The following is a 26,341-nucleotide window of genomic DNA, read 5'->3' as shown; positions in this document are numbered from 1 at the left end:
TAGTGGTATCAGGCCTTTAATCCCAGATACTTGGGAGGCTGAAACAAGAGGATCACAAATCCAAGGCTAGCTCGAACTACAAATTAAGTTCAAGGTCAGTCTGAGTAACTTACTAAAACCCTGTCTCAAAATTAAAAACATACAAAGAGGGCTGGAGACACAGCTCAACGGCTGAGTGCCTCATGTTCAAGGTCCCACATTTAAACTCAATCCTCAGAGGTTAAAAAACCCACATACTATAATAACTTCATAGAAATCTGTAAAAAATATTGACGACTCCTGGGTCCTTCAAAATGCAGGCGATTGTGCAATGGGACCCTTCATAATATATAATATCAGTAAAATCAAAATGCTAAGTTTTTTTTGAAGATAGAGTTTTATGTAGCTCAGGCTAGCCCTTGCTATATATCTAAGGATGACTTTGAACTCCTGATGCTCCTGCCTCCATTTTCCAATTCATGTGATTATAAGCCTTTAATAGGAATGGCAACTGGGGGTGGCTAGGAGGCTTGGACAAACCTAGTCTGAATTAACAGATCTGAGGAGAAAAGAACAACTAGCCCTCCTAGTTTCCATTTATGAGCAATATTTAATCTTCCTGATTTATATGTTAAGAGACATGTAGATTTGAAGAAAAAGAATTATTAATGAAATACAAAATCCTCTTCTCACAAACCATTCAACTGTCCTTACAGTCAAGCAAACTTACCAGAACTGCCTTGAGAGTATGAAAGGCCATTTGACCAGAGGCATCCTTTCTTCTCTAAAGGCCTGCCTCTAAAATTGGGGGGGGGGGGGTTCAGTTAAGTGACATCACACCCAGATCCATGCATCTAAAAGCCTGGAGAGAGGAAGGAACTGGTCTACAAAGTAAGCCCAGACCTCATAGGAACACCCTAAGAATAGAGGAAGTTCCCTGCCAAAGCTTAGAATTCTAAGAAATTCATCAAGCTGTAACTAGCCCTGATTGCTGAGCTAAAGGGGGCGAGAGGTATGAGAATGGTGATACAGCCAGGATTTAGACATACAGGAGAATAACTACGAGTCCACAAGGGATGGAGAGCTCTGAAGGATAAGGTGGAAGCAGAGGCAACATGCACAGGGAGGACACTTGGCTTTACAGGGTGGGGTCTGAAGGCATGCTGACCAAAGAGGCAATGAGGTACAGATAGATGAAGTCTTAGTCAGGGTTCTATTGCTGTGAAGAGACACCATGATCACTGTGGCTCTTATAAAGGAAAACATTTAATGGGGTGACTTACAGTTCAGAGGGTTAGTTCACTGTCATCATGGTGGGACATGGCAGCATGCAGGTAGACATAGTGCAGGAGAGGAGCTGAAATTCTACATCCTGATCCAGAGGCGACAGGAAGTGAATTGACACTGGGTGTAGCTTGAGCATAGGAGACCTCAAAGCCCACCCCCACAGTAACACACTTTTTCCAACAAGGCTCCGTCTTCTAATAGTGCCACTCCCTATGAGCTTATGGGAGCCAATGACATTCAAACTACCACAGATGATGAGCAGAGACTAACAGGTAAGGGGAAATAGTGCAAAGTAAAGGAGAAGTATCCCAAGCAGGTGGAGGAAATAAGCTACAGAAAGCCAGAGATGAGAGATCAGCATGGGCAAGTATCAGGCTGGTGGGGAAGGGGGAAGGCAAGCCATGAGTGATGGGGGGAGAGGGCAGGCCATGGCAGGGGTTGGGGGAAATTGTGATTTGGATCATTTCAGAGGCAACAAGAAGCCACTTAAATGATTAGGTAGGGAATGGTCTGCTTAGAGCTGCATTTTGAAAACATGGGAGGGTTGCTGGTTGAATAACGGATTATAGGGCCACAACAAGTAATCAGAAAGTCAGGCCACAGCAGGGAGGTGACAGCAGAGGTGGAGACAGCCAGCCAGGGAAGGCCTGGAAGAGGCCATGCAGCTCCCAGCACAGGAGCACAGTGGGGCGGGCGGAGTCTCTACAGAAACAGCTCCCAGCCAGACTCTGCCCCGCAGAAGTGAACTCTGTGAAGAAAGCAGCCACCAGGGACAGTGTGGAGAACTGGACCTGCTCACTCATGACCACTGTGCTGGTCTCAAGGGCGCTCAGAGGCCTTCCTTGCTGTGTAATTTTGCTGTGTTGAAATTTACAAAGTTACTGTGCATGCTAAACTAAGAAAAGAGAGCTAACCACACTTTCTCCAAAGAGCGCTTTAAGATAAAGGACCTAAAAGAGGAAATGAGCAAACAAGGAGGTAGACAAAGCCACAGTGACCTGGCTAGTACCTGATGGTACACGAAACCATCCTGAATTTCATTTTTACTCCTTGGAGTAACCAGGAAGTTGTTGCCCTACACAAAAAGACTGTTTCTGACTTTGTTTTAAGCCCTACCTTCTGTTATGAACTAGTTTATTTATTTTTAAAAGTGTGTGTGTGTGTGTGTGTGTGTGTGTGTGTGTGTGTGTGTGTATGCGCACGCGCACATGTATATGAATGCTGTTGCCAAGTAGGCCTAAAGAAGGTGTCAGATCCCCTGGAGCTGGAGCTACAGGCAGGTTATTTTTTTAATTTTTAAATTTAATTATTAAATTATATGTATATGGGGGGGTACACATGAGTGCAGGTGCCCTGGGAAGCTAGACCGAGTGTCTGCTGGAACTGGCATTACAGACAGTTATGAGCTGCCAGGACCTGTTTGGGTCCTCTCAAAGAACAGGAAGTGTTCTTAACTGCTGAGCCATCTCTCCAGCCACTTACAGGTGGCTTTGAGCACCCAATGTAGGTGCTGGGACACAAACTTGGGTCCTCTGCGAGGGCAGTCCACATTCTGACCACTGAGCCATCTATTCCTTCCCTTACTTAAAAAAAAAGGTAAATCATTATATAGTGCAGGCTGGCCTTGAACTCATATCACAATCCTCCTGCCTCAGCCTTTTGAATGCTGGTATTCTAGCCACGTACACTTGTCATTACAGAGACGTAACTTCTGAGACTGCAGAGCATACAACCATCCTCCAGTTTTCCCCTCTCCAGAGCACCAGTCTGAAGTGGGAGTAGAGGCCCAGCTTAGCAGCAGCAGGACAGTCACCAAGACTAAAATAGCACACACTTACTGCAGCAGTTAGCTTCCATAGCTCAAATGTCTGCCATCTGAACCCTGCTCTTCAATTCTGCTCACTCAAGTCAGTGTTACAAGTATCTGTCATCTTCCCACAGCTGTCGCAAATGTAAACATGTTCATTTAAAAGCCAGAAGACAGCCCGCTTTGTCTAATTAAACTCCTTCACAAAGACTCCCCTTACTTGGGGAGAGCTGTACCTGGAGGTTTTGGAAGAGAGCGAGAGCTCCTAAGACAGGAGTGCAGTTGGGGAAGACACTGAAACAAACCCTCTTCAGTGTGCACAAAGGCACAGACACCACACGGACACCTCTAGAAATCTAGAGGACAACCATCCCAACACTGAGTCGGCAGAGAAGGTGCAGGCTGAAATAAAGAGGCATTGAGAGCAGTGCTCACAAGGGACCACAGGTATCCAAACTGCTCACAGCTTCTGTTAGCAAGGAAAGTAATTATGCAAAGTAAAAACCAAGATTAAAAAACTCTAAACATCACCCCTTATTTCCAATGTTTCTCTTAGGGAGAAATGCCTCCCCACGTACAACCCAGGCTGGCACGGGCCTGCAACTTAAGATTCTCCTGCCTCAACCTTCTCTCACTGTTAGAATTACAGGTGTGTTCCACCATGCTTGGCTCTCCATTTTAACTTTCACAAAAAAAAGAAAAATAAAGCAACTAGACAAAAATTAACACAAATTCTTTGTAGAGTATAAACTAATGAAATTATGATTCTTTCTTTACATGCATTATCTGTTTCCTCTGATTTACTATTTTTGCAATCAGAAAAAAAAAAGAAAGAAAAAACAGAGTATTTGGAGTGTAAGAAGGGCTGAGTACCAGACAGGAATTGGGGGAGCGACAGAGCCAGTTTGCACCTGCACACACATATGTGCCATCTACACCAGCAAAAACTCACCAAGGCTGCTCAGAAGGCAGCTCCAACAATGGGCTGGGGGTGCAGCTCAGGGCCCAGCACTTGCCCAGCATAAGTGAGGTCCTGGGCTCACTCCGAGCAACACATATACTCGCACTCACACACACACCACTCACATCCTGCTAGACAGCTGCTCTGTATATAAATCTGGCCTATACTATAAGGGCTAGCCAAGTGAAAGGATTAAGAGGAATCCAATACCCCAATGTCTAGTTCCATGTCACTCATGGAACCCCAAATATCAACTCAACAGGAGTCCACAGAGATTGGAGGGAACCATGAAGAGAGGGGGGGGGGGAAAGGCCCCTAACAAGGCAGGGAGCAAGCCACAGCCTACTACAGAAAGAATCTAGGTACTAGACCCCGTGATCACCCTTCAGTAACTGTTCTAACTGCCCTTAGAGGCGATAAAGCTGGCCTAGTGAGGACAGAGCTGTGTGCTACAAGGGCAGACAGGTGGGGTCAGCTTGAGTCTGTCTCAGGCAACTTGGCTATTCTGACATGCTCCATGTGGGCCAGCTCGAGTCACGTTCACTAGGACCAGGAGATCATGTACTGACACTATGACCTTGAGCTCCTCATATAAACCTCAAGCTTAATTCTTTTATGAAAAACAAGGATTAGACTGCCTGCATTTACTGTAAGGGACAGTGAGATAAGATAGTGACTTTGATCCTGTGGGAAGGAGGAAGAATGTATTTCAAAGCTGACAAAGGGGAGCTCTCTATCTCCACCTACTGTTTGTCCCATGGTTGAAACAAATGTTTCTAAACATCTGCACCCTGAAGAGGAGGAAGAGAGGCTGCCAAAACCAACAGGCCATCAGTGTGGTTCAGAAGCCCCTAGGCTGGAGCCAAGGAATTTCTCGAGTTGTTAAAACCTGTAGTACACAGAAATACAAGAGTCACACGGCAGTGCTGGATTCTACACAGTCTGTGCTCCTAGCTGTGTTGTCTGAAGTCAAATTCTTAAGGGTTCATTACAGGCCAGAAGAGGTAGAGAAACAGTAACACCCGCAGTTCATTTCTCCCCTGCCACCAGACGGTGTGCATAGGGAGCAGAGTGATTCTCAAATACTCACAGACCACTCTGGGAATGCTTGCCGCCATCACAGCCACTCCCCTGCATAGGGTATCACTGCTCCACAACAAGATGCTTTGGAGATTGTCTAAATGACTCAACTCTAGCTGCTCTTAGAGAAGAGTAAGATGTCTTCCTGCTGTTTTTCTTTTGGAATGAAGTCTCAAAAACCAAGCATTACAAACCTGAATGGAAAGTTATGAGATGTGTGTGTCCTGGGTTCTATTCCTGCCCTGCGGCTAGTTCCCTCCAGGTCTGAGTTTCTTCACCAATTCGAAATCATACCACATCCTGTTAAATAGACACCCACAGCCCTGGGAGCTTTGCTGAGGATACATATGCATGCCTTCTAGAGATGAGCAGTGACATTTCTACCCTCAGTGTGTGCCAAGGAGACTTATGGTGCCTAGACAGGGCTTTCAAAGTGCCAACCACATCAGTAAGTGACACTCTGGTATGCTTATTAAAATTCTGCAGCAGAGATTACAGCAGGCTTAATGCAAGGCCATCTAGCTCTTGTTTACAGACCAAAAAAACAAGGTCCCACCACCAATAAGGATTAAATGCAGCTGACAGTAAAATTCAAATGGCTCTTTTTTTCTTTTGCAGAAGTTGAAATTATGATGGGAAATTCTTAAATTCATATGGAATTTTAAGAGGTTTTACACAAAACAACACAGGGAAAAAAAAAGAAAACAGGCCAGGCGTGGTGGCACATGCCTCTAATCTTAGCACTCGGGAGGCAGAGGCAGGTGGATCTCTGTGAGTTAGAGGCCAGTCTGGTCTACAAAGCGAGATCCAGGACAGCCAGAACTGTTACACAGAGAAGCCCTGTCTCAAAAAGCCAAAAAAGAAAGAAAGAAGGAAAGAAAAGAAAACAGACTGAAGACTTATGCTTCTCACTTTCAAACTTCCTACAGAGCTACATGCCAAAAGTGAGGTACCATCATGGGACATACAGAGTTCATCTACAGCCAATTGTGTTTTGACAAGGGTGTCACACATTCAGTTGCAGGAAGGAACAGTCACTTCAATAAATGCTGCTGGGCAAATAGACATCTACACGCAACAGGAATTGGTTCCCTACCTCACACCACATATATAACTAACTCAGAATTGATGACAACCTGAATGTAAGAGTTCAAGACACCAAAACTCCTAAAAACCAAAGGAGAAACCTTCATGTCTTAGCAATGGGCAATGAGTTCTTAGATACAACACCCAAAACAAGAGCAACAAGGAAAAATGAAGAGTACAATTGGAACTCATTAAATACAAACAACTTTCAGAACAGGAGAAGATATTTGCAAATCTTATCTGGTAAGAACACAGCTATCCAAATACATAAACAATTCTGGAGACTCAAAGTGCAAACAGCCCAACTTGAAAGTGGACAAAGGGACCTGAACAGACACACTTCCAACACTGACAACAAACGGTCATGGAGCAAGGAAAGATGCTCACTGCCACTGCTCCTCTGGGAAACACAAATCAATCACCACAGGTACAAGCTCACATTCTCTAGGTTGGATAGAAGCAAGAAGTGGTAAGTATTGTCAAGGATGTGGAGAAACTGAGGCCTGTGCATTAGTGGTGGCAGCAGAAAGTGGAGCAGCTGACACCAGGTAATGGTGGCACACATTTTTAAACCTAGCCCTCTCCTGTTTGGCAGTCTTTGTGTACCATAGCCACCTCTGTCAGCCTAGACCACGGACACACACGTGCCTCAGTGCACGAAGCTGCTGTGCTAGGAGGTGAGGCTGCAGGCACCTGGCCCTTTCCTTTTCTCTTTCTTTAAAGCTTGTACCAGTGGCTTCTCTCCTCTCCCTCCTTCCCTCCTTATCCTGGTGGCTCTGATGAACATATGCACACCACTTTTCATCCCAAGTGACAAGACAGGAACGCTGAACAACCTGTTCAGACTAAAGCTTGGGAGCTTTAAGCCGTTGCTTGGCCTAAGAGTCACCTCTGTCAGCAAGAAACAAAGTCCCCTTTGTTCTGAGAAGTGATGTCTAGAGCTGTTCTGGTGAGCCTTTGGCTCTCACCTTTGTGAGCCAGCCTAGCTTTAGGCTCCACACTGTAGCTTGGCTTCTGAACTGTTAGTAACACTGGTTCCTTCCACAGCCTTCTTTACCCCAGTCACCTTTACCAGATTTCTCTGCAGCTGGACAGCACATCAAATCTGGTCAACCACTTAACGGAACCTAGCGAGAAGTCTCTTTCTAGGAAAAGGTGACTTCCACTGAGGAATCTGAGTCAAAGAACAAGCACTTTCTGAAGAACAAATATATCCCTAGTGCCATGACAGCAGCCAAAGAGCATACATAGTGTCTACCAGATTTCAGGAGACCAGCTGGAGGTGTCTGGTGTTCCAAAACAGCTCATGCATTTGATATTTTGTGTACATCCTTAATAAACATCTGATGGAATTAATATTCATAACAAGATTTTTCTTGGTCTGTTTCAGTGCGATGTGATGAGCTGGAAGATTCTCCTTCCTCTAAGCTTTCTCACACTGCCCTTTAACCCCTTGCTTCTTTCTACAGTTCTCTCGCGGGAGGGCAAGTCATTGAGGAGAGTAAGCAGGCTTCTGGACATCAGGGAAACCCTTTGCTCCTGAGAAGCCTCTGGCTGCTCCCTTTTTATAAACGTGTTTCTTTCCTTTAATTACCATTTCCTTTTACAAAAAGGCTTTATTTCTTACCAGGGATTATCTTAAACCACAACCAGAACTGTCAACTGTCTTAACTCATTTGGTTTCCCTATGCTGCTGACACCAGACTGATTTCCTTGAAATGCAATTTCCTTCTGTGAGCCAGAATGGGTCCTCCTCCCCTCTAGACTCTGACCCAGAAGCTACTAGACACTCACCATAAAGTTCTCAATGAAAGAGAAGAAAGATGCTTGCTATCTAAAGGAAAATACAAAATTAACAAATAACATACACAAAAAAAAAACCTTAAGCGTTAACAAATTTGAGCTGTGGGGAAAGACTCCCAAGAAAACACCTATACACCCACAAGTCTATCAACTGCCTTTACACACTGAAGGCAACGAAAGGTTTCCAAACAAGATTTAACAGCCTTCTGGTCTGGCAGTGTTGAGGACCAACCAATACAAGAGGAAGGTGGAGGGGCTGCAGCACTGAGGCTTCGCTGCAGCTGCACACTGGCTATTACCATCCCCACCAGGACAGAATGAAGATCTGCCTATTACAAGGGGTGAGAGAAAACTCTAGATCCAGAAGAGCAGGCTGTTGATGTGTTTAGCGAGCACGAATAAAGAGCTAACACCACCCATCAGCCTCCTACAGTTTACCGAGTCATCTGCTTTGTAAAATGCAGCAAACTTCATTTTATTTTCCCAGTGAATGTTCTTGTCCAGTTGGCTTGCTGACATGGTTTGGGACAGAACTCTTGGTTCTGACTGCCTTGCAGCACAGCACCGGGTTCCTCCGACTGCCTCCTCAAGTGCTGGGTCCCAACGCCAGGCCACTCTGAAAGAGCAACAGTGGGGCTGCAAAGCTCCAGAGTGGCCTGACCTCTGACCTTCTGTGCCTCATAACCGCCTGGGGCATCCAGCAAGCTACTTGTTGTGCAGACGGCCCTATGAAACAGACAGCTAACTGCAGCTGGGGAAGAGACAACAAAGAGTTAACAGGCTCTCCCAACAGTCTCCTCTCAAAGACTGTCCTCTATGGTGGCTTGCCGCGTTCCACCCAACAACAGCTGCTCATGATAATCAATGTCTGACAGATCAGAGAAAGCCCTTAATGTGTCGCCAAGGGGCAGTTCAACAGATGGCATGATGACTTACAACCAGAATCATTAATTACAATCTCTTATTAGTCCCAAGGTACAGTGCTGAAATGCTTCCTCGGTGAAAGATGAGCACTTCAGATAAATGGCCGTCTGCTATTGCTGATGGAGTTGCCTTTAAGGAGTTCTGGTCAGTGCTGAATCTACAAGAAAGCCACACTACTGCTCAGCTGTCTCCTACCTTCCACTCACGCTGGCTAGGCCTTTCAAGTCCCCAGCACCTCTAGCTATTAGAGTTCCCATAATCATTGCAGGTAAGGACAGGGCATTCCCTCTCTAGTCAGCTGACCAGAGAATGATCAATGCGACAATCATTAGAGCTAGCTCAGTGCTCCCTCCCTAGTGGAAGAAGGGAGGTCTTCCACTCCCTTATTTACGGAGCGGCTTCGTGAGGTGTTTCTTGTGATCATTATGACTTATTCTCTAACTCAGACCCCTATTCCCATCCTAGAAACACAGAGAGCAGAAACTCCTAAGAAACAAAATCTAACAATGGAAGGCAGACAGAACCCCAACAGCCACACCACTGTCTCAGCTCCCTAGGAACAAGGAGATAAACTGAGTTAGGAAGCAGATGGTGAGGGGATGATTCTAAATCCTTTCTTGCTAGAGACACTGAGACACATGCTCTCAGTGCTGGAAAAAGGGGCTCCTGCCCACAGTCTGAATCAGGCTACATAACATGACTGAACTTGTAGAATATGTACAGGAAGAGCTACTAGGCAGGTGACTTACTGGCAAGCACGTGTATATGTCAGAAATAAACCTTGAAAACAACTCAGATTCCCAAATAAAACCAATTAAATACCCTTTAGTTTTGCTGACCCTTCTGCAGCTCAACTTACAATTTTTCAACTGCAACACTAAACTGAAGCAACCTTAAGGTCCTAAATGCTGTGACTCAGAGGCCACTGTTTTCACAATGTGAGTTTTTCTTTCCTGGACATGTAAAAACGTGACTTCAACCCTTAACTAGGCTCCAGTAATTACAGTTATCTGATGGATGCTGCTATCTCATTTTCAAAAGATTAAAAAAAAAAAAAAGGTTAATCCAGGAATAAAATGGGCTGTAGGAAGGGCAATCCAGGCAGTTGGGGTCTGCTCTGCAATGTACTCACTTCTAGCTTTTTCTCTTTTTCTGACAAAACCTCCTTCTGGTTCTGGGTGTACTCCACCAGCATCCGAGCCAGCTGGCGCCGGTCTTCCAGTTCCGCTGCCAGGCGCCCGTTATATTCCGCTAGTAACAGACATGCTTCATCTACTGTTTTTGAAAGACGTTCAGCTGCCTCTTTGTCTGAGTACAAATAAGAGCAGAAACAGACAACATACAAATCACATAGGTATGATTGTAAACATTCCTGAGAGAAGGTTCACAGAGTCCAAAAATAAACCAGAACCTGTGAACCAACAATGCTGGCTAGCCAAGAATCCAAAGGTGCCAACTCTGTCAACAAGACACATTTCTGAATTGCCTGAAGTGAGGCAACGGGATGGGGCAGGAAAGCTGGCAGCCTGAAAAGCGCTTCCAGGAGAAGCTCTCCAAACCAAACCAGCATACAGGTATTTAGGGTCATCTGTGAAATGATTTCCCTAGCCTCTGAGACGACGTGCTTTTTCTTCTGTTACCGCATTAAGAACACTCTGTCCACTGCTTTGAAGTGACAAAGCAGGCACTCACGTCTTGGGTGTGGAGAGACTGAGAGAAAACAGAAGTTGTCTGAGAGGCTCAGGACGTGGTCTCAGAAGCTGATCTGCAGGCCTCTGTTCACTAGAGAAAGAGCCTGACACCTGAGAATGAGCTTTTCTCCTACGCTTGCAAAATACAGGGTCTGAAAAGGAGGAAAGGCCTTTCGAATGTATCTGAACATGATCCTCAGTGGAAAGTTCATAAAAATACAAATAAGAAGCCATGTATGGTAGGTCACACTTGTAGGAGGACTGGAAGAAATTCCAAGTAAGCTGGGTTACACAGCAAGATTCTAAAAGAAAAAAGAAAAAGGAAGGGAAGGAAGAGGGAAACATCTTTTTCTTACATGTGCAAAAAATTTGTGTTGTATTTTTAAAGTGTGGGTCATCATTGACCATGATTTCATGTCCTAATAATGGCCTGTCACCCATGCTTTGGGGAGAGAAGAGTAAGCCCTGAATTCTAAGGAAGGGGATTCTTAGAGAGTAGTGCTAAACAAAGGCTGCTGTAGCAAATGAGCAGAGACAAAAGGATTCAGATCCACAAAGAACTGCTGCAACTGTGTGGTGAGGGCATAAGTTTAAACATGTGCATCTTGCTTTAAAAGGTCTTTTGGGGGCTGGAGAAATGGCTCAGTAGTTAAGAGCACTTATTGCTGTCATAGAGAACTTGATTTGGTTCCCAACACCCATATCAAGTAGCTCACAATCACCTCTAACTCCACTTCTGGAGGATCCAAAGCAATCTCGGCATCTGTATATATATGGTGCACATAAATCCATGCAGGCACACACATACACATAAATAAAAAATATTAAAAATAAATAAAAGCAAAAAGGTCTTTTGGATGAAAATAGCAGGTTGATGCTTTGAAGCAAAGGGCACCAGAGCTGCCAGCCAGCAGTTACATAGACAACCCAGTGACACAAATCTGGGGCTCTCGGCATTCTTCGAGGCAATGGAATTGAGGAATTTCTAGCACAGTACAGCTATCTGGTCTTACTCGCCTCCGTGAACACCAGGAAACGAGCTGCTGAGGGCTCCCCAACTGGGTCTGATGGCCAAGACCAGGCTTTCCTCCCTCCTTGGGTTAGAGAACACATACTTAGGAAAGAGTGAGCAAAACAAGTGGGAAGAGGGCCTACGACAGAGAGCAGGGACCAACGCAGTCTCGACTGGAGATGCGGCCTAGGAACAAGCCTGAGTGACTGCGTGACGCTGTCAGTCCTTGACTACTGATCGCTTTACAACAGTAATTGCTAGAGTGCCTGGGGCAAAAAATGTCAAGGAAATACTAATTTTTAAGATTTAAGATAAAAAAGAATCAATTCTCACCCTCAAGAACTTGTATAAGAAAAGCAGGTCATTTACACAAGTAACTGGAACCCAGAAACAGCTTTTTAATCACTCAAGAGTTACACAAAGGCACACTGGCTGGGAATCAGGTCAGTGTCTTGCTCAACCATCATCAGTGAAGCTTCCTCCTGCAGAACTAATAGAGACCCACAACTGGACAGTGTACTGAGAGAGCTTTGGAACACCCAGGCCTAAATGGGATGTCTTCATCAAACCCCTTCTCTTAGGGCTCAGGGAACCCTGAGGTTATAAGAGTCAGTGGTGATGGAGGACACCAAGGAAACAGTGTCTTCCAAACACAACAGGACTGATGCACAAATGAACCCAGAGACTGTGGTAGCATGCACTGGACCTGCACAGGTCCAAGCCAGATGGGGTCTCAGTGCTGAGAGTGGAAGTGGACAGGAGCCCCCATTCCTAACTATCTCCAAGTGTCAAATGCTTGAAAAGGAAAGATTAGTTTTTTCCAATTAGAGTCTCACTGGACATACAAACCACATTTAAAGACAGGACTCATGCCCAGCAGCAGAAGGCTAACACAAGATGAACGCAATGGTACTTTAGATGTTTTGTCCTGTAATGCTTTGTTTGGAATACATATATACATATACGCTCATGGTTTCTGATTTTCTGTTTTTATATGTTTTGTTTATGTGTGTATGTGTGTTTCTTAGGCTTTTTTCTTTTTTAAATTGTGGTTTATTTGCTCTTTTATTTGCCTGTTTGCTTTCTGAAGAGAAAAAGAAGGCGTGGAATTGATGGGTGGAGAAATGGGGAGGATCTGAGAAGGGGTGAGAGAGGGGAAACTGTGATCAGAATATATCATAAAAAATATTTTCAATTAAAAGGCAGGGGGTGTTACACAAAAACTGCAGTCCAAATGCAGAAGCAGATCTTGCCTGGAGCTGACTATGGCTGTGCTCTGGCCCGCCCTCCCTATGCCGTGGTGAGCTTCCTGAGGAGTCCTCCTCCTGAGGTCAGTCCTCCTCCTGAGGCCAGTCCTCCTCCTGAGGCCAGTCCTCCTCCTGAGGCCAGTCCTCCTCCTGAGGCCAGTCCTCCTCCTGAGGCCAGTCCTCCACCTGAGGCCAGTCCTCCTCCTGGGCTCAGGAATCCTGCATTCCCGGGTGACTCACTCAAACACTCAGTTTCTGGTAGTCCCCAAGTTCCCCCTGTCTCCTCCATTTCTCTCCTTTCTTAAGCACACCAACAGCACAGGAGGGAACCTGTAGCTGTCTCCCTACGAGCTATTACCTCACTTCCCCGCTCTCCTCAACAGCAAACTCAAGAGGCCCTTACAGTCCCTGTAGTCCCTCTCTCCTTTGTCAGCAAGTTCACCCCAATCAGCAATCAGCCTTCCAAATTCTCAGGGCACAACCTTCTAGTCACTGTGTGAAAATAGATTGCTGTGATTGGTGTAATAAAAAGCTGAACAGTCGATAGCTAGGAAGAGGTTAGGCGGGACTTCCGGAAGTCCCGGAAGACAGAAAGGACTCTGGGAAAAAGAAGGGTGGAGTCAACAATGAGACTTGGAGGAAGCAGCATTAACAGTATGGAGAGAAGAGGTAACAAGGCATGCAACAGAACGTAGATTAAAATAAATGGGTTAATTTAAGTTATAAGAGCTAGTGGGACAAGCCTAAGCTAAGGCTGAACTTTCACAACTAATAATAAGTCTCCAGATCATTATTTGTAAGCTGGCAGCCCAAAGCAAAGTCTGACTACAAATCACCTAGAAAATATCTGAGCTCCTCCCATGTGCCTTGGTTTTCAGACAGCAGGGGACAAAAGACAAGAAACACTCTCTGCCTTCAAGTCTGGGCTCCTACAGGAAGGGAAGTCATGCACAGTACTGTATTGTTCATCAGCTGAAGATCAGAACTACAGAGGAGTAGGGCAATGGGAGTGAGAGGACCAGCATTTTCAATAAGGGCTTGGGAGAGGCTTCACAGAGGAGGTAGGAAAATACAGACCCAAAAGAGGGGAGGCTCAAAGATTCCCATAGCAGAAAGCTTTCCCTGATCACCTTTATCTCCTTCAGCGATTCACTGCCCACTAACTCTGTCTCCTCCTTCTTAACATTTTATCCTTGACAGGCTATGGATCTGACACCAGGAACATCTGCTATACAGTGAACCTCAAAGATATCCCAACTGAAGGAAGTTATGGCTTCAGTAACTTTGACTTCCTTCACATGAACATGGACAAAGCCAGAGAAGTAGCCAGCTCAAGGGGCTGGAGGGAAAATGACCTGGAGAGAATGGGATGAAAGTATTGGGCTTTTGCAGTGAGAAGACCATTCAATATGCAGCCTAGGTTGGAATCCCCAAATCCACTGCATGTGGGATCTTGGCCAAGATATCTAACTTAGCAACGTCTCAATCCTTTCTTATATATGAGAATACACTTCTTCAAAGACTATCACGAGGCATAGAGTGCCAGGCACAGAACACGCTCTTTAAAAAATTTGCTCATACTTGACTCCCTTCTTCAACTGTTTATGCAGAAAGCAAGAACAGTGTCCATTCCTCTATTTAACCAAGGGTGATTGTGATGAGCTCAACAGCACACCTAGAATTCTTAGCACTGAATCACCTTCAAGCTTGTCAGTGTGCAGTGCAGTAAACAACACACCTGTATACCATACACCTTTTTTCCTCTTAGCAAAGGGTTCATTCCTTCCTGGCCTCCAGTGTGCTATACATATACAATTTGCACCACATTGTGTTATTTAGAGGGTGGCCGATTATGACACCCCAGCATTTCTGCTGTAACTATTCAGATCACTACTCATTCTGTTTCAAAGGCTTCCTTTGTTGTGGTTTACTTTTATCCATTTATTTAAGATTTTTGTTTGTTTTTTATTTGTAAATGCTTACATGTAAGTGCTTGCCTACATGCATGTAAGTACATCACTTGTATGTCTGATGCCCAAAGAGGTCAGAAGACAGCATCAGATGCCCCTGAACTGGAGTTACGGGTGGTTGTGCTACCATGTGGGTGCTGGGAACCATACTCAGGTCCTATGAAAGGGCAGTAAGAGCTCTTAACCACTGAGCCATCTCTCCAGCCCCAAGATTTATTTGTATTATTTTTACTAATATGTATGAGTGCATGTAAGTACGTCATATGTGTGTAAGTGTCCATGGAGGCCAAAAGAGTACATCAGATTCCCTGAGCTGGAGTTGAAGGTCTTGTTAGCTGCCCAATGTCGGTGTCTGAAATAGAACCCAGGTCCCCTGCAGGAGCAGGAAGGACTCTTCCTGTGGAGCTCCCTGTCCAGCCCCTCCAAGAACCTTCTTGTTCAGCATGCTGAATGTCTTCACATGCCAAGATGGCAGAGCACACAGAAAGTCTCTCTCCGCCTAGGATAGAGCATGACTACAAATGGCCCCTTCTTCCCTGTCTTTCACCTAACAACTTTCTTACCTGTTATTTTTTCCAGCAGTGACACATCCTGTACTTCCTGGGGCAGGGAAGCAATCTTCTGTCGAACAGTAGCATCCCCCGATGCAGCATTTTCCAGATCCTGCAACGCTTTGATTAACTCCTCAGTCTATAAAAGGCAAAGACAAATATATAATCCATTAAGACATAATGGGGTTAAAGAAAATTAGCTAGAGGCAAATTATAAAAACAGCCATTCTTAATATTAAAAACAGGTCAAAAGTCACACAAACAACTGTTGTTAGGAGCAGGACTTTGTGGATGGAAATGATATGGATTCTAAAGGACAAAAAGTTAATTGTTCTAAGTCTATACACATAAATAAATCTCTATAGAACTCTATTTTTTTTTAATTAAAGGGCATATTTTTGGCACCTTAAAAATATGGACTCTAGTTCATGCTGCTTAATTTCAAGTGAAGCACTGTTACAGTATGAAACAGTCTATAATATAGAAAAAAGACATAAATACCAGATGTTGAACAGGTGGGTGTTGGTTGATTAAATTCTTTCTAGAGTTTGCTTTACAAAGAAAAGATCACCACTAATATTAAATGTCAAATGAATTAACTCATTAGGAGTTAAAACAAGAAAAGCATATTCTGTGTCTATCAAAGGGGCTTCACCAAACCCTGAGAAAGCACAGAGTGCTGCTAAGTGGCAGAGCACAGTGACCCAAGAACAGCCAGCTGTGGCGACAGTCAGATCACCCTGAAAGTTGACAATTCAAATTCCTCCCCTTTAAAGGTCTTAGATGCAAAGATAGGGCCTAACATTGCTATTACTTAATCCTGTCTAATCCATCGTTTTAACACTACACAACATATACACACACTTCCTAGTTACCACGTCCTGACCATATCCACGTAGAATACAGTGAGGATGACAAGAGGCAGTCTCATCCAACAAACAGGACATGGACAGCCAAGTATGATGGCATGCACTTGTCATCCCAGTACTGAGGAAGCTGAGGCAGGAGTATTGTTTTTTTTTTTTAAATAGGGTCTCATTATATAGCCAGGCTGACCTTAAACCTGTGATCCTCCTGCCTCAGACTCCTCAGGGCTAGTATTACAGATATAATGTGCTATAACAGGAAGATATCAAGTTTAAGGCCAGCAGGCATTACATAGTAAAACTCTTATCTCAAAACATTAAAAACAAAACAAACTTTAAAAAAGCATGGACTCTAAATTGTGACAGATCTGAATTCAAATTAAGATACTTGGCAAATTACTTAAATGCTATTTAATCTCTTTTGTGTGGCTCATTTTCTTTGATGGTAAACAGATGAACCAAACCAAACTTGTTTCATGAGAGGTTATCTAAGGCAAATGCATCCTTAAATGCTAACTCCCTGTTGTAATTCTTATAACAGAGGTTATCATGCAGTAAATTCACTATTGGCAGTTACAAAACTGTCCTTAGATAGTAATAAGTTGTCTGCTTAAACAAGAATGCTATTAGCAACAGGCACAGCAAAGTACTTCAGAATATCTTATCATGCCCATAAATCTGCTTTTAAAGAATATTTTTCATTTTAGGAGACAAAACCAATTCCAAACATAAACCCATTGTGAAGTCGTGGTGTGAAAGCCAGGGTGAAGTCTGATGTCTGAGAAGCTCTGGGTGGGCTATTGTATCTGCAGCCCTTTGACAAATCACACTACTAGGAACAAGCGCCACCTCGTGGTCATGATCTTTCATTTAGAGGTCACCTGGAGTCACTTTGTGCTGGAGTCACATACCAAGAGGGGGCCTGCGGAAGGATCTTGGGGAGAGTAACTTCCGGGGTAGTCATCATCTTCTTCCTCTTGTATCTGCTGAAAAGTTCGTTTCAGAGACTTCTTCTCTTCTGCTGCTAGGAAAATGTGACACATGTGAGCTGCACATCCTGCCCAAACATCCAGTGTTCTGTACAATGACCACAGGTAAATTGAGGGTGGGGTGTGCAGTTTCAGAGATGGCTTCATGCTAACTTTCTTGATAGTTATTTTAAATGGGTGTAACTCCTTACGTTATTGACGAGACAAAAAGTTCCCAGTCTGTCATCTAAGATTGACTCTTTGAATCCAAGAAAATGCTACTGGAAAGCATCTAAAACTGGTATGTCCCAAGCTACCATAGTTAGAACCTTCCTTCCTTTCTTTAAAAAAAGTAAACAGTAAAATGGTACGAAGCATGAGGCAATACAATGAAGTAAACCAACATGTATGAGGGGCACAGAGAACACACTGCATATTAAACAGCTTTATTCTTTCCAAGGATCATTTTGGAAAAAAAATAGGAGGGACAAAACTGTCAAAGATTTCAAGTACAAATACTCTTTGAAATTTTTCTTTAAAACCAGAATAAATCTAATTTTACTGTACAATAAAAAAACAACCATTACTGAGAAACGTGATTGATATTACTGGAAGAAATTACTTAAGTTCTCATTCTAGAATTAACTACTTTTGAGGCTGGCAAGGTACATTCTTTATTATCTGTCCCCTGTGCTTTTACATGATTATGATAGATGTGTTAATTCTAAAATCATTCCTATTGCATCACATCGGGCAACACAAAATAAGCACAAACAACTGGGGGAAACAAGTCTAAATGATAAATCTGCGTAGAAAAGAAATATTGGACACCAAGTATGTGCAGAGCATTGCGATGGTTTCTTTACCTTCATCTTTCCAACAACTCTGACAGAACATTCCATTACAAGCAGAAAAAGACCTAGGGAGGTTAAACAACTCCCTGGCGCAACACTCAAGTCCATACTCTTCCCACTGTATGCGAACAACTAAGCACAAGCACCTTTATCTGTCAAAAAGGGAGTACAGGCACCCGCCTCAGAACTTGTTGCACGTACAGGGCAACTCACAAGGAAGGTGTGCACATGTCCACTTAAGTCTCTTCTGGAACTAAGGATGCAGCTCCTGTTTTCTATCTTATACATGAATTGGCTATGTTAGCAGGAAGGCCAGTCAATAGCATCAACTGTTTTGTTTTGTTTTGTTTTCTTACAGTTTTGTTTGTGGGAGGGAAGGGAGAAAATAACCAGCCACAGTAATGACAGAGGCTGTGCCTGTTTCACACAATGCATAGTATATGGAGAACGGCTCTCACAGTTTAGTGAAATGACACCAGTCCCCAGCACTGCACTTCGGGTCTCTAAGTCCTGGGATGAAGTCATTTCTCTAATGGCTCAGCAGCCAAATCACAATCAATAACCAATCATTTCCTTTCTGCAATGTCTGTCAGTGACAGTCACTGCGCACTGGTTCCTCAGCCCACAAGGACAGGAGAGTAGATAATTGTGTCATCCCATTTCTCAGTGATAGATACCATATCACATTCCATAAAAATAATAAGTAGAGAACAAAAATGAAAGCACAACAAAGAAGCTGCAACAAAAGCTATGGTGGAACTGAATCTGAATGGCACTAAGAGGAGCTGAGAAGTAAGCACTTGAGTAAGTGCTTACTTCTACCCCGCAGAGGGGCCTAGTGATGCTGTGAGGCTAACACTGCAGAGGGACCTAGTGATGCTGTGAGGCTAATGCTGCAGAAGGACCTAGTGATGCCAAGTTAGCAGCAAAAGTGAGGAAAGAGGATGACGGTGGAAGAAGTAACCCCACAGAAACACGTCACACTAAAGCATCTTTCAGAGTCTATCTAGTGACAAATGCCTGCAATCTCAGCCACATAGAGGCTGAGATATCGATTCAGAGTTCAAGGCCAGGACTACACAGCAAGACCCTGTCTCAAAATAAAGTAAAAAGGGCAGAGGATATCAATTCACTGGCAGGACACTTACCCGACACACATGAAGCCCTCTGTCTAATCCCCACCCTTCAAAAAACATTAAAATTAAAAAGGATGTCTCCCCGTTTTAAAACACTTAAAATACGGAAAGCAAGACTGTTCAAACTACTCTTGACACATTAGTTACAATGAAAGTTACTTTATTTCAATATTTCTGCTTTCTGTGTTTCTCTAGCTCTAGGAACGGAACTCAGGGTCTTGGCCTTGGAGGCAGGCCCTCTGTTGTTCAGCTTTATCCTAGACAATGGTTTACTGAGACAGGATCTCGTTATGCAGCTCAAGCTGGCCTTCAAGCTGGTCTCAAACTAGCAATCCTCCTGCCTCTGTCTCCTGAGTCCTGGGACTGTAGGAATGTGTCACTGTGCCTATCGAAAGCAACTGTTAGTTCTACTGTCTTTTTCTTTTCACTATACATTTGTAGTCGGTGTTTAAAAAAAAAAAAGCACAGAATTGTGATTTTCTACACATATTATTAAAGTTCTTTTTGCATAGTTTCAATTTACATGATCATTTTATAGTCTTGCCGCTGTAAGATAATCCTTCTGTACACTATGAATATGTATTACTCTCACTGGTTAATAATAAAGCTGGTTGGCCTATAGCAAGGCAGGATAAAGTTAGGTGGGACAATCAAACTGAGGAGTGGGATGAAGGGTGAAGTTGGGGGAGATGCCAGCAAGCTGCCCAAGAAGCAAGATGCTAGAGGACAGATAAAGCCACGAGTCATGTGGCAATACATAGATTAATAGAAATGGGTTAATTTAAATGTAAGAGCCAGTTAACAATAATGCCTGAACTATCGGCCAAGCATTCTGTAATTAATATAAGATTTTATGCATTTATCTGGGACCAGGTGGTCAGGACAGAAAAGCTCTGCCTCTGTTTACATCTTGCAAAGCAATGATTGATACACTGTTAAGTGGAAAATACACTAGCATATGGTTTACATATGAAATACCCAATAGTACTCAATGCACAGTAACTACTTAACGTATGGAGTGTGGTATGACCTCCACACACTCAGCCATCACAGCATAAAAGTGTCAGGTGAAAGGAGTGGCCACCAGAATATGAATATAAGATCAAAAGAAAAATTATAATGTGTTGGCACTGAAGAGGTGGCTCAGTAGTTAAGAGCATTGGCTGTTCTTGCAGAGGACCCAAGTTCTGTTCTCTTTACCCACATGGCAGCTCACAGCTGTAACTCCAGTTCACATATACATAATTAAAATAAACCAATAAAAACCTTTTTAAAAAAGTTCCAAAAGAAATCTTTTATTGTAAAGGCAAACTGTATAAGTTGCCTGAAGATAATGAATTACCCATGAATCAATACTCATCATGAACAAACTATTCAAATTTGGAAACGAGCCTCTAGGGAGGACAGGAGTGTTTTGGTTTTGAAAGGATGGTAGTAAATGACTTTGATCATCCAGGTCCTGGGAACACAAGAGTGAGCTGCCATGACCAACACACCCAGGGAACCTACTGAGTGTCTGTCTTTAAAGGATGAAGGAGAAGGGGAACCAACGTATACAGACAATGAACCAGCACCTGTCACTGCTAGCCTGTAAAACAATTCCCAACACTGCCACATCTGGGACTGCTCCCTGTGGTGTACAATTGTTTCTCACTCCTCGGCACTCCTTTCCAAAGCACCTAGCACAGCCCAACACGTGTGTGCAGCCAGGCCTGAATGGCCACTTCAACATCGGCTTCAATCTTCCTTTAAGGCAAGAGCTCTCCTGCTTGTCCCAGGCACTATCTACCGAATGAACTGTAAGGCAGGGTACAGGCAAAAACCGCTGGATATTTTCCCCAAACTACTTTAGAGTGAAACTTCCAAAGGCCACAATGCTGTCACTACTGGAGCCCAAGGCAGCAAACACCTTGCTTTTCAGCAGCACTTTTTAACAGTTCTAGGTAAATCCTTTCACAATGGCCCAAAGCCTGAAAGCCCTTTCTTAGAAAGCCTCTTTCAGTTTACTGTAAAGCACATGCCATTGGCAGAGCTGTGTGCACGGCACCAGAGAACAAGGAGGGATGGCTACATAGCCCACAGCAAGGAAGCCATGGTGGCATGGGAGCCAGGGTGGCATTCCTGGAGAATGCACTGTCACAGGGAAAGGGTGGAAAGATGTGTTGTAAAGTGCAGCAGGTACAGAGCTTAAAAGGGCACTCAGAAACTCAGTCTGCCCAAAGAACCAGGAGCACTGTGAGGGCATGGAAGAAGAATCTGCAAGTGGATCAGTCCACATCAGAAAACCTCCTCAATGTGGTGAGTACTTGGACTTGACCCTCAGCAGCAAGCTTAAATGGAGTCAGATCAGAGTGACTCCTGCTTAGGAGCTTGTCATGCCAACTAGAAGTAACCCACAACTAACCAAAGACTGAAAACCCAAACATCTGAATTTATTCTTTAGAGAAAGAAGTAACATAAACTCTTTTTTTTTTTTTTTTTTTTTTTTTTTTGGTTTTTCAAGACAGGGTTTCTCTGTGTAGCTTTGCACCTTTCCTGGAACTCACTTTGGAGACCAGGCTGGCCTTGAACTCACAGAGATCCACCTGCCTCTGCCTCCCAAGTGCTAGGATTAAAGGCGTGCGCCACCACTGCCCAGCTTATAAACTCTTAAGAACTTCAAAATTTACATACATACTTCCCAAGGATATCCTGGGCTCAGTAAAGATCAAAATCAACATAGACAATAAACTATCAATCATAAAAGTATACAAAACCAGATTTATTATCAATAAAGCCAAGTTCTAAAAGGGCAAGGGACTTATAGGAGGCCCTGCTGTGGACAATGTCAGGGCCAGGACGAGGTAGTCCTTAGTCAACCACAATTCTAAAGAAGGTGGTTGTTCCTTCCCTGTGTGGGGGCAGTTCCTGAAGGAGCAAGGCGGGCCAAAGGAACACACGGGAGTGAGGAGGGAAAGCATGGCAGCAGGACACAGGGCCAGGCCTGCCCAGGGCCAGCACTGCAGGAATTCTCACCATCGCTCAGGATCGTCTCGCTCTGAAGAGTCAGAAAGCGGCTGGTGGATCCCAGCAGCCCCAGCAGCCCCCACTGCAGCTTTTCATGTAGGGTTGGGAGTAGCAAAGACCAAGAGCTGTAAACATGTGGTGATGGGTCTACCTTTGGGGGGAGGGCTCTTGGAGTCCTCCATAGACAGCTTCAGCTGCTGTATGAACTCGCCGCCATACACACTTCGTTCTTGCCAGATGTTCAGCAATCTTTCTAAAGGTTTTTTACAGCCTTCATCTGCCTCTCTGCCCAGAAAAGATGAAAAGATATAAATATAAGCTTAAGTTTTTGTTTTTAATTAGGACAGATCTACTTAAAAAAAAAAAATCAACAACGGCCAAAATGATTTACATACTTAAAACAAGAATGTGGTACACCCTGTGCTACGTGGACTCCCAAATCTTGACAGAAACTGCATTCTTCCCATGGTGATGGGGAAGAGGCATCCCATAACCCAAGGAATCTTTTTTTTCCCCTTAGAAAGGTAGAGAGAATAGGAAAAAAGCCTATTTGACTGGTTTTAACAGACAGAAAATAAAACTGACCATATCAATTGTGGCAACTTGCCTTTTCAGAAAACATCAATTCAAATTAAATCCTAGACACAGACTGGAAATTAAAATTAGCCAAACTTTTAAGATTTTAAAAGCACAAATGTTTAAATTTACATTAACACAGCAACATCTCTACACACATACACATATGTGCTAAAAGTATCTCAACCTTAACTACGTCATAATGACTTTAACACTGGGCTGACCCTGAGTTCTGTGTCCACACTCATGTATCTAGTGAATAATCTTGGAACACACTGGAAATAATGTAGTCCTTTTTAATTTACAACTGAAAGAAAAAGTTAGGTAATTTTTGCTGGTATGTTGACACAGTGTTAACCTCTTACCTACTCAACGTCTGAGATGGCAGCAGACAAGCAGGAGATTTTCTGAAAAGACCCAGGCCCTGCCTGCCCGCTGGGTTCCTGTGCACTCTGTTCAGTGAGAATGCACAAAAGCCACATCTTAACACTGAGCACCGTAAGAAGGGTCACCGTAAGGCTCACAAGATGGCTCAGCAAGTAAGTATGCTTGCCTCCAAGCCTGACAGCCTGATTTCCATACCCAGGACTACATACTAAAAGAAGAGAAACAATTCAGGCAAGTTTTCTTGTCTCTCATGAGTGGGTCATGCCTCTCTCTAAATTAATTAGTTAATTAAAATGTAACTGTTAAAAAAGGGAGACCCTGAGTTAGAGATGTAGCTCAGTTGACATGCTTGTCCAGCCGTGGGTTCAATACCCAACACTGCAAAAGCTGATTGGCATGGTTGGCAATGTCTGTGATCCCAGCACTGGGGAGCGGAAGGCAAGAGGATCAGAAGTTCAAGGTCATCCATCCATCCTCAGCTACACAGTGAGTTTGAGGCCAGACTCGGATATATGAAACTATGCCAAAACAGGGAGGGGAAAAGACCTCCACATCTTAGGTACAAAGTCAACTGTCTTCACTAAGTACCTCAAGAACACCAAATTCAACTGAGATGGGAGCTCTACCCACCCTCAGCACTGACAGCACTTCTGCGATGCTATGCTAATGCTCTATGCTAATGCTCAGCCTGGTCTGGTCGGATGGCCTACTTACAAACTACTAGTAGCAAGTCAACTAAACTGCGATCAAAGTACTAAGTCAGGAAACATATAATGTTTTATAATTTTTTTCAACTCAGAGGTAAGCACTAGGAAAACAGGGAAATGCTTCTGCTACATCTTAAAGAGCTCAACTATAAGCAAGCTCTCTGGTGTTTATGCCGAGACATCTATTTTCAAAATATATGCAGAAAAGAGTTACTCTCACCGCTTCCTTCCTCTGCCAACAACCTGGCCCAAGCAGCAGCCATCTCCGTCCAGCAGGCCTTCTCCGATAGCCTCATTACCGCTCTTCCTGCCTCCAGCCTTGTCCTCCTCCAGCCTACTCAGGGTTTAATAATGTAATTCTAGCTGCTGGGGGAAGGCACTTCTTGTTTCTTTCCACTCTCCTCAGAGCAGACAGAGTCCTCACAAAGCCCTCGAGGCTTTTCAACCTGGCCTACCTACTCTGGTCCTCAGGCCTAGACCCTGCAGCCAGCTCTCCTGAGGTGGCTCTCAGTCCCGCCCCCCTCTTCAGCAGCACTTCCCTAGTCCCCCAGTGACTTCCACTGCTTGCCCCACCTTCATTGTGTCCCATACAATTAGCTCTCACATGCTGTACAAAATAGTTGTTTACTTGTTCTGTATAAATGCAATTTCTGGACAGAGGGGGTTGTATGTGTCTCCCCCCGCCCAAGGACCATATTGGCTGAATCAGTCTTTTTTGAAATTTTAAAACCTTTTTTGAATTCTATATAAAGCATGTGATTTCCAACTTTTCTGCAAAGTCATTCAAGTCAAAAATTAACTGAACTAACCGGTTTTGAAATAAGTCATCCCAGCGAAACAGAAGTCACTGTAGCACCCAGAATCAGATCGAGCTAGAGCAAAAAAGCAGCTTGACAAAAAAAGGGGCACTACCTTTGCAAGTTACACAGATTTCATTCTAAATTGAGAATTCTTGAGGCTGGAAACGTAGCTCATTTGGCACTGCTTGCCTACCATGGACAAAGACCTGAGTTCAGTCCCACCCCTGCATAAACTGGGCATGGTGATGAGTGCCTATAACCCCAGAACTCAAGGGGAGAAGGCAGGAGGATCAGTTCAAAGTCATCTCTGGCTACACAAATACTCTGAGGCCAGCCTGGGCTACATGAAGACCTGTCTCCAAACAAAACAAATAAATGATTTGTATATGAGAAATAGCTAAGTGAAAATATTTTAAAAATATGTGCTATTGAACTATGGAAAAAAAGAAATAATTACTTACACACTGAGTATGTATGTTGAATGTTTAGTATATATTTAATTCTAATTATGAATTCAACCTATGCTTACTTTTCTAATACAGATGTCCAAAACTAACCAAGTCATAGTATGTAGCACACACACAGCACTGTTTCTTCAAGTGTCAGCTGGATCCTAAGCCCTTGCCAAGCTAGCCTTAGGGACTTTCCTTCCTGTGCTTCCATGGTATTTCTTTGAGGAAACACACACACACACACACACACACACACACACACACACACACACACACACACACGCATGCACACGCACACACGCACACACACTTTTCATATGTGTATTTTATATGCGTTTTTAATTTGTACATCAGTCTTACCCATATATAACAAGTCTGTGGTAGACCCAGTAGAAGTAGAATCCTTTCTTCTAAGATGTCAGCTTTTCCCACAATACCTCATGCAAAGCTCGAACAGAAAACCCCTTCATAATTGTTCAGAAAGAATTGATGGGGCTGGAGAGGTGGATCAGCAGTTAAGAGCATAGTCACAACCAGCTCCAACTCTAGCTCCAGGGAGAATCTGTTGCTTCTGGCCTCCATAAGCACCTGAACTCATGTGCACATGCACCCCCATAAACACACAAACTGAAAATAAACCTGAAGAAAAAGAATTAAGCACTTGGGAGGCAGAGGCAGGAGGATCTCTGAGTTTAAGATCATTCTGGTCTACAAAGTGAGTTCCAGGACAGCCAGAACTACGAAGAAAAACCCTGTCTCAAAACCTGCTCCTCCCCCAGAAAGAGAGAGAGAGAATGAGAATTAATATAAATGCTGTGTCCTAGAAAGACCTGCTGTCAACTGGTGGCTGCTGATCATTTGTGTATAAAGTGGTCCCACAAGAAGTATCCAATACTGAAGACTCTGACTCCGGCCATGCAGATGCTGTGGATAAAGGAGGGCCAGGAAGGTGCTTATATCATCAATGAGTTCACAGCTGACTGGACCATTAGGAGATATGCTTCAGAGGGGCCCCTCCAATCCCTCCCCCTCTTTCCTAGCCATCCTGAGGGCTCCAGCATACACTCCCTGCTGGGATGTTCCTCCTCCCTCCATTCCAAAAGAAGTGGAGCTGGCAGCAGGAACTGAAACTTCATGAGGCCAGAGGGATCCTTAGTCCCTTATGCTTATCTCTGGCATTTTCCCACAGTG

At 43.9% G+C, this 26,341-nt stretch overlaps 1 protein-coding gene across 5 annotated transcripts in view; it reads right to left on the bottom strand.

Annotated features, from left to right (window-relative positions):
* Positions 1-26,341, bottom strand: part of Rprd1b (regulation of nuclear pre-mRNA domain containing 1B) — a 47,362-nt gene that overhangs the window by 8,187 nt on the left and 12,834 nt on the right. For 3 of the 5 annotated variants that reach the window (XM_006984131.4, XM_016002652.3, XM_076571084.1), the window contains exons 3-6: positions 22,380-22,513; positions 17,176-17,288; positions 15,411-15,537; positions 10,060-10,235 (exon numbers count right to left, since the gene is read on the bottom strand). In XM_006984131.4, coding sequence (XP_006984193.1) covers positions 10,060-10,235; positions 15,411-15,537; positions 17,176-17,288; positions 22,380-22,513 — 550 coding nt within the window. The remainder of the gene's footprint in view (positions 1-10,059; positions 10,236-15,410; positions 15,538-17,175; positions 17,289-22,379; positions 22,514-26,341) is intronic. The other 2 variants (XM_006984132.4, XM_076571083.1) reach the window with 1 other exon arrangement.

Source organism: Peromyscus maniculatus, chromosome 4, assembly GCF_049852395.1.
Source record: "Peromyscus maniculatus bairdii isolate BWxNUB_F1_BW_parent chromosome 4, HU_Pman_BW_mat_3.1, whole genome shotgun sequence".
Taxonomy (NCBI): domain Eukaryota; kingdom Metazoa; phylum Chordata; class Mammalia; order Rodentia; family Cricetidae; genus Peromyscus; species Peromyscus maniculatus.
Note: the sequence above shows the minus strand (reverse complement) of the source record. Positions and strands in the feature narration are given on the sequence as shown.